The sequence below is a fragment of the Oryzias melastigma genome, linkage group LG5, assembly GCF_002922805.2.
Source record: "Oryzias melastigma strain HK-1 linkage group LG5, ASM292280v2, whole genome shotgun sequence".
In the NCBI taxonomy this organism is placed as follows: Eukaryota; Metazoa; Chordata; class Actinopteri; order Beloniformes; family Adrianichthyidae; genus Oryzias; species Oryzias melastigma.
In genome coordinates, this window is record NC_050516.1 from 30,602,375 (window position 1) to 30,619,349 (window position 16,975).

At 36.1% G+C, this 16,975-nt stretch overlaps 3 protein-coding genes and 1 long non-coding RNA gene across 4 annotated transcripts in view; 1 reads left to right on the forward strand and 3 right to left on the reverse strand.

Annotated features, from left to right (window-relative positions):
• The window catches only part of fbxo42 (F-box protein 42), an 11,518-nt gene extending 9,002 nt beyond the window's left edge, over window positions 1-2,516 (reverse strand). Inside the window, exons 1-4 of the mRNA XM_024270362.2 lie at window positions 2,111-2,516; window positions 1,003-1,282; window positions 687-803; window positions 65-199 (exon numbers count right to left, since the gene is read on the reverse strand). Of these exons, the coding sequence (XP_024126130.1) occupies window positions 65-199; window positions 687-803; window positions 1,003-1,276 (526 nt within the window). The 5' untranslated portion in view covers window positions 1,277-1,282; window positions 2,111-2,516. The remainder of the gene's footprint in view (window positions 1-64; window positions 200-686; window positions 804-1,002; window positions 1,283-2,110) is intronic.
• A 3,795-nt stretch (window positions 2,517-6,311) lies between these two features.
• On the reverse strand, window positions 6,312-9,486 carry mrpl20 (mitochondrial ribosomal protein L20). The gene is made up of 4 exons (XM_024270363.2): window positions 8,807-9,486; window positions 8,553-8,663; window positions 6,667-6,744; window positions 6,312-6,582 (listed from the first exon to the last, which is right to left on the reverse strand). Exons 1-4 carry the CDS (start codon window positions 8,891-8,893, stop codon window positions 6,409-6,411), a joined length of 450 nt encoding a protein of 149 aa, XP_024126131.1. The 5' UTR covers window positions 8,894-9,486; the 3' UTR covers window positions 6,312-6,408.
• A 1,297-nt stretch (window positions 9,487-10,783) lies between these two features.
• On the forward strand, window positions 10,784-16,223 carry sdhb (succinate dehydrogenase complex, subunit B, iron sulfur (Ip)). Its single transcript, XM_024270368.1, has 8 exons — window positions 10,784-10,941; window positions 11,512-11,645; window positions 13,256-13,341; window positions 13,454-13,590; window positions 13,760-13,876; window positions 13,962-14,063; window positions 14,136-14,258; window positions 15,837-16,223. Exons 1-8 carry the CDS (start codon window positions 10,867-10,869, stop codon window positions 15,915-15,917), a joined length of 855 nt encoding a protein of 284 aa, XP_024126136.1. The 5' UTR covers window positions 10,784-10,866; the 3' UTR covers window positions 15,918-16,223.
• The window catches only part of LOC118598808, an 11,923-nt gene continuing 7,899 nt past the window's right edge, over window positions 12,952-16,975 (reverse strand). Inside the window, exon 3 of the long non-coding RNA XR_004947977.1 lies at window positions 12,952-14,275. This is a non-coding gene — a long non-coding RNA (uncharacterized LOC118598808). The remainder of the gene's footprint in view (window positions 14,276-16,975) is intronic.

Here is a 16,975-nt window from a genome sequence, read left to right on the forward strand (position 1 = left end):
ATAATCGTTTGTGGCAGCCCTAGCTACAAAAGTGCAGAAAGCCTTCTCTGTGCAGAGATCTCACCTGAGGCTAAAGGGCGAATCCACTCTTTGCTGTTGAGGTCAAGTCTCCACAGATCATTGAAGGCAGCATTGCAGCTACTCTGTGTGCAGCCTCCAAACACATACATGGACTGATTTAGGTCATAATAACAAGAACCTGAAGAGACAGAATAAGGAAATATTAGCAGAAAATACTGTTGAAAACTTTAAATAAAAGAAGTCTACAGCTTGAATGAGAGCTCAATGTGTTTTTAACCAAACTGTGCTCAGTTACTGTGACTTAATGTCTGACTCTTGTTTACTAACTTACAAAATGTTGTGTATTTTGGCCAAAATACTTTTTTTTAATTATTATTAAGGCTGATATATTTGTGGATTTGGGGTATTTGCTGATGTGCCTGGTCCCTAACCCCCATGAATAAGGGGGGAATTCTGTAATTACTTTATATCGTTACAGCACTTATTTTAAAAGGATTTTGTGTAGATTTGAATGAAAATCTCCAAATAAAAATTGATTTATCATCTTTTTGCTTTGTAATTCCTCACACACCTTTTCTTTGTCATACAGGTTTAAAAAATGTCTGTATGAAATAATAATAAACAGACAACAAGCACTTTAACATGTTAGAAGAGCATTTACTGACTGTGTGAAAATCGCTGAGTAATTGGGGTTCCTGGGTATGGGTATGTGCGACTTTCCCACTGGATGTTTCCCTCCTGGACTGCTCTCAAGAAACCATGGTAACACTGATGGGCAACACCTGGACCAAACAAAATGCAAGTAATCATACTAATGACAGGGATACAGAAAAGGCATTTTAACTCTTACAGTAATGGTTTCTGTCTATGACGTTTGAAATAAGCAGCTAAAAAAAGGCCTGAATATGTTGTGTCAATTTTTTATGCTGTTCCATACTAAAATTTTGTAGAACATTATTTATACAAAGAAGGGAGACGTACCTTTAATAAGACGATACCACTGCTTACACACAAGTGCAGCAGTTTTGTGCTCCTGGTATGGAGATAGGAAAGACAAAATATACTCAAGAACTTCTTCTGGCAGCTCCACCATTGTTCTCCCTTCTCTTTTGGCACCACTGTCCACGCAGCCTTCTTGTGTACATGACCCCATCTTTAAATCTGCTTCCTCCGTTATCCCAGAAGCATCTATTCCATCCTCTTCTGTATCCATAGCAACCAAGTATCCATCTTCATTGTCAGGGGGATGGGACATTATTGTCTATGGAGACATGGCCAAAAAATAAAACAAAATAAATTCTAAGTAATAAGAATAGATTTTTATAGGTATCAATCTTAAATACAAAACATAAACTAAAATTCATGTTATTAACTGCCAATAGACGACTAAAACCTAACATTAATCTCACAAAGACTGGAACCAAATATTCCATAACAGGAAAAAGCTGTCAAAACACATCTTTACATGTAATATAAATGATGAAAAACCAAAAACTGTTACTTTACGTTCATTTTTTTAACCATAACCTGTACAAACGTTGTTATTAGCTACGTTAAACCAGCAATTGTTCGCCCTCACATAATAAACTAAGTTCGGCTAATGCTAATTTTAACCAAGGCTCATAAACAATGTCAATAAAGAAAAACCTACACCTGTATCTTAATTTTTTCGAATGATCTAATAGGGTAGAACGTTTATATATCAATGGCAAATTGACCAGCAATTAATATAACGTTTTATCCAAAAAGATTACTTGATAGCAAGCTAGCGCTAGCTAACACATTAGCTTCAAAGCTAACGCTAGCCACCTTTTTTTATCTTTAACTCAGTGCGTTTAAATGCAGGAAGTGTCTACTTTATCTGTATTATCATTTAATTGTAGACATGTTAAACCCAGTTTTCACTGCCCTGCAGACTCAGCAGCACAGTAAGACAGTGAGAGCTAAAACTGCATCCCCCTAGCTTCTGATGATAATCTTTGCTAATGTTAGCTTCTCAGCTGTGTGTTTTCAACTGTCAGTTGTCTTCTGAATTAACTCGTACAACATTGTCAACATTACAATAAACCGCCGGGAGAGGGCTCGGTACCGTTGGTTTGGACCTGTTCTTTTCTGGGCTCAGAGCGCGTGTCTCTGCTCGTCTCCTCCCCGGTATCAGCTCCGATGAGTCCCCAGCAGCCTCCGTACGGTCGCCATCTTCCGCCGAGCGAGCAGCAGCAACAGCAGCCTCCTCACCCCGCAGCTGAGGTCCGCGAGGGCTGCCTCCGTCCGTCCGTTTGTGTGTGTGGAACAGGGCGGATCCTCCTCGGACGCTGCCCCCGCCGAGGGCTGCCGCCTGGGGGGCCGCAGGGGATGGTAGAAGACAAAACAATAAAAATGTTACATCTGTCGTGTTTCCATCCGTTAACGGTGTCCTGTGGAAGTGACGCGATGCTTCTCCAGTCCACACATTATATAGGATTTATTACATCATAAGTACATGTTTAGCTAAATAAATAAATAAATAACAGGGAAAAAAGCTTTTTTTTTTTAAATAAATAAATCACTCAAACAATCATTCATTCCTGGACTTGTTTTTTTTTTTCAAAAGGATCATATATAAGTTTGTAATGCAAAATACATACTTGTTGTATGTGTACGGTAGAAACATTAAAATAAATAAATAAATCAGTAGTTTTAACTTTTGGGGAAAAAAGTGAAAGTGTTGAATAAGTATGCTTAGTACACGTGTCAAAGTCAAGGCCCAGGGACCGAATTGAGCCCTCCAAATCATTTTATTTTATTGTCCAGTGTGACCTTGCACTTATTTCTAATGTGTATAATTTCGATAAAATATAATTTAATGGAGAGTAAAATACTGAAAGTTATTTAAGGTTAAGTTGATTTATTCTGGAATAATATTCCTGCCTTTTTATTATTCATAATTATGTTAAAAAGTTACAATTTTGAAGTTTCGAAAATTGGCATTATGCTAGCTTTTTGGATTATATTTGGCATTTACTAACATTTTTTAGGCCATTTTGAAGTTTAGCTAATATTTCAGCTACATGCTAGCTGTTCTGGCTAATTTAGGCATTTTAAATGTTTTTTAGGCTGTCTTGGAGTTAGGCTAATATTTACATGCTAGCTGTTCTGGCTAATCAAGGCTTTTCTCATTTTTTTTAGGTTATTTTGAAGTTTAGCTATTTTTAAGCTACATGCTAGCTGTTTTGTCTAACCTATGTTTTGTTTTTTTTAGGCTAATTTGTCATTTAGCTAATACTTTATCTGGCTATCAGCTTAAGCGTTTTCAGCTATTAGCTTCACTGATAACAGCTATCAACTTTAGCGTTTTCAGCTATCATCTTCAGCGTTTTCAGCATCTTCAGCTATTTAGCGGCCAAATTCATTTACACTAGATTATCGCAGGTAATGCTATATATCTAGTTCATACTTATATTAAAACGTTTGGTTTGAAAGTTTTAAAAATATAGTTTTAGAGTGTTCCATAAATGTTTATCCTGTTTGTCCAGTGACCAAAGGCGTGCTTTGGATTTTGGCCTCCTGTCCAATTGAGTTTGACACCCCTGTAGCACAGCATCGCAGTCATAGTTATGCCTGCCCAAAAAACACAGCAGTATTTACATCGACATAAAGAATAAAAGAGGCAGAATGGGGAGTCTGGATAATTACAGACCAGCTGCTAGTGTGATATTTAAGTCTTTGAAAGGATTTTTTTAGGTTGAGTAAACAATTATTTGAGCACTACAAGTGGTGATTTTGATGTTAAAGGTAACCAGGGATTTGTCTGTGTGCGTGGTGACCCAAATATCTACTAAGCAAACTAGTAGGAGAGTGTGTAAAGAAAGGGATGATGGGATATCAGCAGAGGCTTACTTCTGCGCCAACAGTCCTAAAAAAAAAAAGCAACACAGGCTTTTTGATTTTTGCTAAGAACTTATATTTATAATTAACGGACCACTGGGAACGATTTTACAATAAATAAAAATACAGTTTGAGTGGGACTTTAAAGCAAAAGCACCAAAATGAAGCAGACTCATCATTTGGGAAGACGACTTTTAATTTAGTCAAAACCAAAACACACTTTTTGTGCATTATGGAGAAATTGTTAAGTTAATTCCGGGCAGCTCCGAGACGCATATTTCACCAGTGACCACCCATAGCAAAGCAAAATTGAAGATGAGATCTTCTTTCTGTCTCATTTACGTCTCCTAGACATAAATGAGAACTGTTTGAGACAAAACAGGCTTTCTCACTCTTCTCGAATGTTTCTCCTGAGAAATAAGTCTCACAGTGAGCACTGTCTGAGATCTCAAAATTCTCTCACAACTGTCTCTTCTTGAGATCTCAGTTAAGAGAAAGATGAGACGTATTTCAGCGTTCTCAAGTATGTCTCAATTTGTTCTCTTTACTTTCTCAGCTCTGTCTCAGTCATTTGTATGCATGGTTCTGTCTGTTGTTGCTCAATAAGGTCTCACTTTAGTCTTTTCATTGTCTCAGCAAAAAGAAAAGTGAGACCAACACAAGTGCTCAAATGAGTCTCATTTCTTTCTTGCACATGATCAGTTTACAGAAACAAATCAATTATGATGTATTTATATTCAACTTACAAAAGTTGTTTAGACAGCGCACTAAAGTTTTTTTTCTAAGTATTTTTAATCTTGTCTGGTGTCTGTGGCAGACATAAGATCCTGTCCACATTTGTTATGGGAGAGATCACACATCAATGTAATGGTTGGGTCATCTTGACCCTATAAGAGAGCACAAGGGTTAAAGTACTTTTAAATTATTAAAAAAAACGATTTTGTTAAAACCGACTTTTCAACAAGGGGGTTAGTAAACAATGTCAGAGCTTGTATTTAATTTATTTTTGTATCTCATTTATGTTTTCTATTTCTGTATTTTGTTTAAAACATGTAAAGAGTCTAATGCTGTTATCCCAATACAAATGTTGTACTGATGGTGCTGGTCAAATGCCAAATAAAATGTAACATTTACATATTTAGTGTTGTTTTTACTGTTTCTCAAATCGTTCTCATTAATGGCTTTGGTAAGACATTCAAGAGAAATGAAAGACACATGAAACAGACAATAATGAGATCTCTTTTAGAGCTAATCCTTCTCAGATGTGTCTCAACACCGTCTCAAATTTGTCTCATCCTTTTCTCCTTAATCCTTTTTTAAAATAGTTGAGACAATTTAGATCAGAGTGAGACTATTATGAGAACTCTTTTGTTTCTCCCACTTCTTAAGTCTTGCTCAAAAAGTTTGTCTCAATTCAAGCTCATTTGTCTCGGTGATGTCTTTTCTCGTCTTTGCTTAACTCTTGCTCCTAAGGCTCCCTTAGGACACAAATGATCACAGAATGACACAAAGATGAGACGCTCAAACTGATCTCAGGAGATGAGCTTGAGCCACATTTGAGCAACAGATTTTTCCTATGGGTTCCTTCCGCTCCCTTTCAAGCGATCTAATTGTGATTCATTAAGTGATATGTCATGTATTGTGACCTGATTGTTTGAAATAAACCATTTCATTCATTCATTCATAAATCACTCACATTACCTACTGCTATATTTGTTTCACATGATCCTATGTAGTGTATCTTATTTTGAAAGAAAATCTTGTGAATCTTTGGCAAAACTTATAAATTGTTTTCTGTTTAAAATAAATGAAAACATTTTATTAATGGGAAAAAAATTATAATTGTCATAACTGTGACAATAAATACAAATCTGTGTCTTCATTTTCCACAGAAGTAATACTTTGTGGCTCCTACTGGGTTAGTCAGTGAAAAATGGACCTGAATGACTCTAAATGTTAAAGGTTACAGACCTCTGAATTAGACAAATTGTTCAGATAAATATAAGAAAACACCATATATATATATATATATATATATATATATATATATATATGTGTGTGTGTTGTCTCTTTAAAATGAGAGGCAGATGTTTTCAACTTTTTACAAAATAAAAGAAACCTCCCTCAGAACTCAGAAATGCTATTTTAAGCTTAATTTTCATTATATATGTTTGCTATCAACAGAAAAACACCACAAGAAAATGTTTAAAAACACAATTTTTATCAGAGTGGGTCTTTAAACTCACTACTCCTTTTTTTCACTGATTTATTCAGTGAGGTTTCACAGAGGTGGGATGAATATCTTCTCAGGTCAAGGATCAATTGAAGCAACAAATTTTCCTGAACGGTCCAAGTTCTTCATTTTGAGACCCATTTTATCCAAGATACTGGTCTCCATAAATAAATAAATAAAACTCACAAGTGTATTTGGAGTTTAAGTATCTTTATGTAATAACAAAAGCAAAAAAATGTGTTTTTCTGACATCAGAGGTGCTCTGTGACGCCATGACGATAAATAGTCTTTTACTGCAGCATAACAATGCGGGAGAGGACTCCAGGAGGTTCTTTGCCATCGCCCAGCGCGGCACGGAAGCCTTCTTGCTGCCGAGCTTTTGCTATTTTTGCCAGCGACTGGAAGGTCCTGGGTTCTGTGATGGCCAGATCGCTGATCACTCGTCGATTGAGCTGAACGCTGCTCTGAATGGGAGAGAAAAAGCAGAGTGAGCTGTTAGCAGAAAGGCCACAGGGACCGACGTAGCGTTGAAAAAGTGATAAAACCACCTTTGTGAGGTTGTGTATGAGGGCAGGATACTTCATGCCGTGCTCCCGTGTCGCTGCAGCGATGCGTGAGATCCACAACTGAAGAAACAAAGACATGAAATCACAATCCAGGTTTCCTGGTGTCTTATAGGTTTGCAAAACACATCTATAACTTGGCTTTCTTTTTGATTTATATATATATTTATAACCAACAAGATCCCACTCAGATCATCTTCTGATCGCTTTAAAAAGCATTTCCAGGGGTGTTTATGACGTTTTTAGAACATAGTTTCTGCAGAACGGCAGAAGTTTATTAGAAATTTGCCTCTGACTTGTGGGCAAGACTGTTGGTGACGAATAAGCCGATCCCTCCCCATCATGCATCTGGTGACACCAGGGGTGTCAAACTCAATCACACAAGGGGCCAAAATCCAAAACACATCTGAGGGCCGAACAGGATAAACATTTATTGAACACTCTAAAACTACATTTTTAAAAACACAACTTTTTAACAATTATGACGTAGAATTACAGCATTACCTCCCATAATGCTAGTGTGAATGCTGCAAGCTGAATTTGGCCGCTGAAGATGCTGAAATTGATTGCTAAAAACGCTGAAGTTAAAGGCTGAAAACGCTGAAGTTAATAGCTGAAAACGCTAAAGTTGATAGCTGAAAACGCTGAAATTGATAGCTGAAAATGCTGAAGTTAAAGGCTGAAAACGCTGAAGTTAATAGCTGAAAACGCTGAAATTGATAGCTGAAAACGCTGAAGCTGATAGTCAGCTAAAATATTAGCTAAATGACAAATTAGCCTAAAGAACTAAAAAAAAAAAAGAAAGAAAAAAAACAAGGTTAGCCAAAAACAGCTAGCATGTAGCTGAAAAATATAGCTAAACTTAAAAATATCCTAAAAACTGAAAAAAGAATAAAGTAGCCAAAACAGTTAGTGTGTAAATATTAGTCCAACTCCAAAATAGAATAAAAACAACTTAAAGGAGCCTAAATCAGCTAAAACAGCTAGCATGTGGCTTATATGTTAGATAAACTCCAAAATAGCCTAAAAATCTTAGTAAATGCCAAAATAGTCCAAAAAGCTAGCAAAATGCCAATTTTCACAAATTTAAAAATGTAACTTAACATAAATATAAACAAAAACAAAAAAAATGAATATTATTCCAGAATGAATCAACTTAAACCTTAAATAACTTTAAATATTTTCCTCTTAATAAAAATATATTTTTGTCAAAATTATACAAGCTAAAAATGAGCCCAAGATAACATCAGACCTTTAATAAGAATAAAATAAAATGATCTGGAGGGCCGGATCCGGCCCCTGGGTCTTGACCTTGACACATGTGGGTTAAATCCTCTTCTAACTAGCTCACAGCTCCTCACAACCCCAACATTAGCAGTGAAACAAAAATGCTGAGTTTGAAGTTATTATATTATTTTAGATCCAGATTCCAGTTCAGACTAGGGAAACCAAAGACGTACATGGATCTATTTGTCTGGAAGCGGATGCATCAGAATGAGCTTGTGGCTCGCCTATCTTAGTTTGTACGTCACAAAAGGTCTTTTCAATCAGCATTTTTTCATCTGCTCTTGATCCACAACAATTTGATTAAAGAAATACTCAGACATGTCCATTTAAGCCTAATTTCTTTTTACATATCCTCTATCATCAGAAAATTGACGCAAGAAATTTTTTTTAAACACGTTTTTATAAGAGTGGGTGAAATAAGTGTGCAATAAATATTTATCAACACCTAAAACAGGATAACAACGACCTGTTTGATCATTATGAAAGTGTTGAGTCTAAAAACTCCCCTGTGATTCTGTAGGCATAAAAGAAAAGTTGAATGGACATTTCCGCAGGTTTGAATTTCAAAGAGTTTGGGTTCATACCGTCCTCATGTTGCGTTTCTTCAGTTTTCGTGATTTGGTGGCGTAAACGAACGCCCTCCTGACCGCCCGCACAGCCAGACTGTAGCAGCGGTTCTTCCTGCCCCTGAAGTGCTGTCAGACAGCGGGATGGAAACGACACAATGTCAACCGAACGACACGGTTTAAATGACTCTAAAATGCTAAATGAACGAGCAGGACAAACAAAAAAAAGTATATCTCGTATTTAAGAATGACGCTCCAGGAAATAGCCTTACCCGAGCATGCTTGAGAAGATCTTGGACCTTCCAGAACCGGTCCGGTCCCCGGTTACGAATCCAAAGGGGTAGTGTTAAAAACACCATTATTGTGCGTTTACACGTTCACTCCACGGTTGTCTCTGTCGGCCTTAACATACGGAGTTTAAATGACCTCAAAGAAGCCTCACGTGCGGACACTGGGGTTCACGCGCCGCAGCGGTGTTAGCTAACGCGAAAAGGGTACGTTCGGTTTTTACTCCACGTTAAAACATAGTCTGCATGTGAGACACAGACTAAAAATGAACTCAATTATTCCACGCGTGGGTTTTAGAAAACAAAATGTAACAAAGTTGACAAATCAGAACTACGTTTGAAGGTGAATTCTACTGTTTGGGCTTGTAAGGCGGAAAACGAAGGATCAACATCCGGGGCATTCTGATTTTTTTTTTTTTTTTTAAGAAACTTTATTGTACATGTCAAATATAATGGTACAAAAATACTAACATTCAAGGAATAAAAAATAAAAGAAAGTGCTAAAGGTAGGAATGAAAAAATAAAACTACAGAACATGTATGTAAAACTAGAATTGACAAAGTATTATAGATTTAACATTTTAAATTATTTTATGCAGGAAACAAAAAGACATTTTACTGCTCTTTTTTAAAATAACTGATTCAACATACAATCTGAAATCCATCCATAAATTAAAAAAAAAAAAGTTTTTTTTTTTGGTTTTTTTAGAAAATTTACATTTATGAGTAAAACAAAAAGTAAAAACGTTTTTATTGAAAAATTCAACAGCATATTCTTATGCTGGTAGAAGCCAAATGTTTCCAAGGCAAAGAAAATGAGAGTGTGAGTTTGTAACAAAAGAACTCACAGAAAATTTACCCAAAAAATGAGAAAAGAGACAAAGCCAAAAAAGCAACTGCTTGGTTAAAATTTTTCAAAAGATACACACTGTCAAATTTGGGTTTAATTATTCTAAAATATGTCTTTACAGGGTAAAATCGATGTAACAATTTATAAGAAATGTATTTTATTTCATTGTAAATAAGATAGTAATTATGTAAAAACTAGATCCCTTTTCAAGATAAATCATCTACAAGTTGTTTCTAAATTACACATGATAAAATGACAATATTTTTCTGAAAAAATGCTTTAATGTCTCTATTACTCTTCCTGGGACAGTAAAAGATAATTTCTTTTGTGTTTTAAAATTTTAAATGTATTCCTTTTTTAAAAACAAAGATGGCATAACTCATGTTTGGTTAATTTTCAGTGTTTTTTTTTTTTTTTTTTGTTTCCCAGCATCTCAGAAAAAGAGAGATAATAATAAAAAAAAACTATAATTAAAAAGAACTGTCAAACTTGTTTTGCTTTTTGAACTAATTCCTCTTTAAATAATCTACCACATCATATGTCAGATTCAGTTTTTCTTTAGTTTCAATGGCACCTGAAGCTAGCATCATTATAACGCCACCATTTTTCCAACTGTGGATAATAAAAGAGAAAGATTCAAAGTGAAATAATCAAGTCCAGGTCTTGACATACATGTTTCAGAAGATATTCCATCAAAAACTTTAGTATAATCTTCAGGAGTATTTAAAGATATTGTATTTATTAATTAATTCAACTTGAGAAAATAAATGACTTTTGCATTAAAGAGTTGATTAATTAAATAAATACTAATTTGAAATAAGAAGATTTATGTTTATTGAGAATATCCTTCTTGTTTTATGTTAAATACGTTTGGGGAGAGAAGTTGTTTTTAGAGGAAAAACCTGGCAGATAATGACTTAATCAAAATTACATTGTACATTTTTTTTAAATTTGATTAATAAGTGACAAATAATAATATATCACTTTCCACATATAAGCATAGGGGACTTCCTGTAAAAACTTGATTTCAGTAGTATTTTATGGGAATGATACGCTTATGAAATTAAGAGAGAAAAAAAGTGTTAGGTAAAGCGGGGCGTTCCGATTACAAAATCACACCTCCCTGCGCTGACACGTCACGCAGCCGCGGTGGATGCTGGGAAAGCTAGACTCCGGAGGTCAGGGCAGAAGCGCAGATGATGTCGGTTGCAGGGTTGACGTCCTTGAAACGCTGCGGCGTTTTGGTACTTCGCTCCCCTGCGGGGCTGGGGGTGAGTTTGTCATCTTAGAGATGAACCAAATGTAATTTTTATTTATAAAATTTTAATTTGTGAGCGAAATATTGGGACCGCTACCCCTGTTACGTCACGATGTTTAGCCGCTAGCATGTAGCCGTGTCAGTGTTAGCTTACACTTCCCGTTACAAAACATGTTATTTATCGGTGGACGTGACCTTAAAAATATTCAATGTCAGCGAACTAAACCGGTCCGAGAGCTGTTTTCAGGAACGAGGATGTTTTCACCTTTCAAAGTTTATTTCTTACGAAATTCAGTAACAGTTTTAGACACGAGTTCATGTTAACTGAGATTTCTGTTATGGTTGAGTCAATATATTTCTATACATTTTTCAGTCTCTGAACTGATTTATTTGAAATATCTGCTGTAGAAGAAGATGTTAAAGTGACCAAATACCATGTAATTAGATGAACAAAAAGGGGACAAAAACTATTTATTTAAAAAGATATATTATAATATTGAATTATATTAGTAAAGTATAAATGTGGTGTTGAATAGATGTAGTGTACTCTGGGGTATTAAATGTTTGCTTCCTCTGGGGACAGGTGGTGAGATTTGCCCAGACTGCAGCCGCTCCGGCGGTTCAACCCAGAATAAAGAAGTTCCAGGTGTACAGGTGGGACCCAGACACTCCAGGAGACAAACCGCGCATGCAGACCTATGAGGTCGACCTCAACGCGTAAGTCTCAACGTCTTAAGACATTTGATCTGTGCACAAATCGTAAAAAGTCCATCGTGGAGGATTAATCATTCATGTAAATATAAACACACGGATTTTGGTAGAAACACATTTTTAGCTCATTTAATTGATTCCTCCTTGATGTGTTTAGGAATCGCTTGTAAAAGTCATTTGATTCGCCATAAAAGTGTTAGTATTTTGAATGAAAAAAGAAAAAATAATAATTTCCTCCTTGTAGCCAAACTAGATCATAGTTGGAGGTTATTGTCATGTAAATGTTTAAATCCAACATGGCTGCAAAATAAGGACTAATCTAGGATTTATACAACCTTTGAGTAACTATTAGATTATTCTGACTTTTCAGGGACATTTTAAATCTTTTAATTCACAACAGTCCCACTCAGATCATATTTGGATCCATTTTAGGCTAAATGATAGAGCCTGTGTCGTTATCTAGGACATAGTTTCTGCAGAGTGGCAGCAGTTCAATAGAAATCTGTCCCTTGAGTTCTAGACTGTTGTTGCAGAGAATCCCCATTTCTTGACACCCTTCTGTTTACACTCTCTCCTGCTTGCTTACAGCTCCCCTACGGTAGTCGGATAATAAAAGTTTTAGATAAATACTTAAAAACAACCAAGATACTTGTTTTTTTTTTTTTGGCAAAAAAATGCAAAGGTACATGAATAAAGGACTGACTAAAGGAACACTGTCCTTTATCTGTGTAGCTGTTATTGGACAAGTTCTAAATGTTTTAAATTGCTTCAGTTTAGATTGTGTATGACATCCAGCTGTCAAAACTTAGGAGAAGTGCTTAAATTGCAATTGTTGTCATTTTTATAAGTTGTAATGTTTACAAGTATACAAGAGTTCTATTTAAATGTGATTCTGCAATAAGAGCCAAGAACTGTGCACTTGGAAAAAATCTGAATTTTGTTATGTTACCTTATGCTATCGCTGTTATATTATTTTTGCAAAATAAATCATAATCTGTGGAATAGTTGGATTTCAGGGTTTATTTTTTTCTTGCTCAATAAACATCGAACCGTGACGCTCATATCAAGGTACATATCAAACTGTCGTTGTATTCCTAGCTAGAATAATGCTAAAATATTAGCTAAACTCCAAATTTGCCTAAATAACTTGAAAAGTCTAATTTTGACAAAACAGCTAGCATGTTGCTAAATTAAAAGCTACTTCATCATTACCGTAAAAACCCAGTAGTTGCTGAACATTTCGAAGTTTAATCGGTGTCTCTAGCTGGAAGTGTGCACTTTCATTTCCACAATAAGGAAATACTCAGAAATGTAATTGTAATTTTCTTTATAAATGTCCTCCATTATGAGGAAAATGACACAAGAAACAAATTTCACGGGAGTCAGTTTTAATTGTTCTCAGTGATGTTGAAGCACACGTGTCTTTGCTCAAGCAGAGGCTCCGACATGGTCATTGTGGAGAGCAGCAGGCAGGTGGAAAGTGTATTTTTTTTAAGGTTAAGTTGGATTTAACAGTTGGCTGAAGCTGTTTTGTCCGTTTTCTCCATCTGGTGATGCTAAAAACACTCGACATCAGCAGCTGCTGAGGACTCAGAAAATTCTCTTTGTGTCTGCAGGTGTGGCCCCATGGTCCTGGACGCACTCATCAAGATCAAAAATGAGATGGATCCCACTCTGACCTTCCGCCGCTCCTGCAGAGAAGGTCATTGTCCACATCCATTCATTCCGCTGTGCAAACGGCATCCGTGGTTCATTGTTAGGCTGGACGTTGTGTTGGTCTCTAGACTGAAGTGTAAAACTGTCATCTTCTTCAGGGATTTGTGGCTCCTGCGCGATGAACATAAACGGAGGAAACACGCTGGCCTGCCTGCAGAGGATCGACCCCAACCTGAGCAAACCAGCCAAAATCTACCCGCTGCCACATATGTATGTGGTCAAAGACCTGGTGCCTGTGAGTCGGCAGTTTTTAGACATGTTTCTGATAGTTTAGGGCAGCTCAGATAGTTTGGTTCCTCGTGTATAAAGAGATCATAACTTAATATATTAAACTTTTAAAAGCATAATTAGAGGAAAATATTTTAGATTTGACCTCAAATAACACTTTTTGCTGCTGCTCTCAGGATATGAGCAACTTCTATGCCCAATACAAGTCAATTGAGCCTTACCTGAAGAAGAAGGATGAGTCCCGGGAAGGGAAGGAGCAGTACCTGCAGTCTGTGGAGGACAGGCAGAAGCTGGTATTCCTCTGTTTTATGTTCTATAAAAACACAGACGCGATTTAATTATGTTGATGGTTAGAATCCCTCCCTTTCCCCCTAACAGGACGGCCTCTACGAGTGCATCCTCTGCGCCTGCTGCAGCACCAGCTGTCCAAGCTACTGGTGGAACGGAGACAAATACCTGGGCCCGGCTGTGCTCATGCAGGTGAGCAGATGTTTACGCCTCTGTCGGCGCCACGAACAGCAGAGGGTGTGACCAGTGTTTGTCGTGTGTCAGGCGTACCGCTGGATGATCGACTCCCGGGACGAGTTTACGGATGAGCGTCTGTCCAAGCTGCAGGATCCCTTCTCGCTCTACCGCTGCCACACCATCATGAACTGCACCCAGACCTGTCCTAAGGTAAGCAGCCTGTGGGTCTAGAGGGGTACAGGCTGCATTTAGGATGCACTTTGGTGAAATATCTACATAAATGTTCCAGTTCTAACACAATTCTGTTCTGGATTATGACATTTACTCCAGAGAGGCTTCGTTTGGTTTACATTTTATATATATAAATATATATATATTAATGACCCACTCTGATGAAAATGGTGTTTTTAACTTGATCTTGAGTAATTTTATTGATAACTGAGGACATATATAAAGAAAATTAAATTCTGTTTCTGAGAATTTATTTATTTAAATTGTTGTGAATCAGGAGCAGAAAAAACATTTTATTTATAAAAAAAAAAACGTATTTGTTAGATTTTGGGCCAAACTGTTGGCCCAGAAGTAAGCCTCCTCTTATTTCCCATCATCCCACTATATTACAGCCCCTCAAACCCCCAACTTAACATTGCTGGTGTAAAAAAATGGCAAGAAATATCAGATTTATCCAGTCCTACATTTTAGTGCAAAACATATCTTAGACTGTGGGTCGAACAGGATAAACATTTGAAGATTCTAAAACTAAATTTTTAAAACCTAACTTTTTAACATAATTATAAACTAGATATATAGCATTACCTGTGATAATACTAGTGTGAATTTGGCCTCTGAAGATGCTGAAATTAATAGCCGAAAACGCTACAGCCAATAGCCAGTTAAAATCTTTGCTAAATGCCAAATTAGCCTAAAAAACTTTAAAAAATAAATAAAAAAATATCTAGGTTAACCAAAACAGCTAGCATGTAGCTAAAAAAAGGCTACACTTCAAAATATCCTAAAGAAACAAAAAAAAAAGTCTTAATTAGGCAAAACAGCTAGCATGTAGCTGAAATATTAGCTTAACTCCAAAACACCCTAAACAATTTTAGTAAATGCCAAAATAGTCCAAAAAGCTAGCAGAATGTCAATTATTAAAACTTTAAAACCGTAACTTTTTAACATAAAAATAAGTTTAATAAAAAGGCAGGAATATTATTCCAGAATAAATCCTCTTAATATAACATTAAATAACTTTCAATATTTTACTCTCCATAAAAAGGTTTTCTCAAAATTATAGAAGTTAGAGTTAGGCACAAGATAACGTCGGACCATTAATAACAATAAAATAAAATGATCTGGAGGGCCGAATCCGGCCCCCGGGCCTTGACTTTGACACGTGCTTTAGATCCAGGTTTCAGCTCAGACATTCATGGATCTATTTGTCTGCGAGTGGATGCATCAGAATAGAGCAGAGCAGGAAGCTTGTGGCCCTCAGATTGTAGTTTGTCACTACTTTTTTAAAACTGCATTTTACAACAATTTAAATAAATATTACTGGACTACAGGAAGTGTTTTTTATCCTTAAAGATTATTTCATGTTAACGCTCCCCTCTTTGCTGAACATATTAGAATGAATTTTCTGCATTTTACTAATTCATCCTGATCATAACAAATCTGTATTGAATCAGATCATGTCCTATTTGTGTATATTTTAGTGTTGTTGAGATCCCTATGAAGCAGAAAACAGTCATCGAGTCTATGAAGAAACGGTTCCTCTGTTGTTTCTTTCAGGGCTTAAATCCTGGTAAAGCGATCGCTGAGATTAAGAAGATGATGGCCACGTATAAGGAGAGGAAGGAGGCTACCGCCTGAAACCCGCGATGCTCTTTTATGACGTGATTTAAATTATATACTGATCAAAAGTGTAAATAATCGTGGTTGTGTGTGCATGCGTGTGTAACAAACTTTACATAAACGCACAACTCCAGGATGAATGGTGAGAGAGTGTCGGAGTGTGTTCCAGAACATGTTAGTGTCAGCTCTGTTTGGAAATTTCATATTTGCTTTACATAAAATGTTATCTTTGCTTTCAGTTCAACAGTCAGACCTGCAATATACACGCTGACCCATTATATCAACTGATTTTTCTTTATTAGAAAATAAATACTCTGAATCTGATGGTTTTTGCCTGAATTCTGTTTTTTTTTTCTTGCAGTCATACATGTTTGTGTCCAGTAGATGTCACTAATGAGCAGAAATCAAGTCTCCACCAATGAAGGCTGGCTTTTATCCTGTATCCAAACAAAGATTTTTGTGATGTAATTTATAAACTTAATGTAATTATAGCCAGATAAAAAAAGACTTAGAGGTTACATTTAAAGATTGTAAAGATGTTCCTTAAATTCTGTTCTGAAGTGCTGTCCAAAACATCAGTAAAACCAACGGTGACATAAGAGTTGATGACTGAGGAGGAAGAAGAGATGGAGGCGGTTGCTGTGGCAACCCCTAAAGGGAACAGTTGAAAGGCAAAAAAAAAACAAAAAACACAGACCTACATTTTAATAACGAGCAATATATAATCAAATAGTAAGAAAGTGTGAAGAGTAAAATAAGAACATAAACATAAAAACAGGCTTTTACAGTCCCCTGTACCACAGAGTGATGACTATGTAATGATATATTTTAAAATCACACAAGGGGCCAAAATCCAAAACACACCTTAGTTCACGGGCCGAACAGGATAAACATTTAATGAACACTAAAACTTTTAAAGCATAATTTTTTTACATAATTATGAGCTAGATATATAGCACTACTTGTGATAATGTTAGTGTGAATGCTGTAAGCTGAATTTGGTTGCTGAAGATGCTAGTAATGATAGCTGAAAATACTGAAGCTGATAACCAGCTAAAATTTTAGCTTAATGCCTA

Coding starts and splice junctions, on each gene's coding strand:
- mrpl20 (XM_024270363.2), bottom strand. CDS start 8,893: ATGGTGTTTTTAACACTACCCCTTTGGATTCGTAACCGGGGACCGGAC. Junction 8,664..8,806: donor ATCTTCTCAAGCATGCTCGG/GTAAGGCTATTT, acceptor GCTGTCTGACAG/CACTTCAGGGGCAGGAAGAA. Junction 6,583..6,666: donor TCATACACAACCTCACAAAG/GTGGTTTTATCA, acceptor TCTCCCATTCAG/AGCAGCGTTCAGCTCAATCG.
- sdhb (XM_024270368.1), top strand. CDS start 10,867: ATGATGTCGGTTGCAGGGTTGACGTCCTTGAAACGCTGCGGCGTTTTG. Junction 13,342..13,453: donor CCGCCGCTCCTGCAGAGAAG/GTCATTGTCCAC, acceptor CATCTTCTTCAG/GGATTTGTGGCTCCTGCGCG. Junction 13,591..13,759: donor TGGTCAAAGACCTGGTGCCT/GTGAGTCGGCAG, acceptor TGCTGCTCTCAG/GATATGAGCAACTTCTATGC.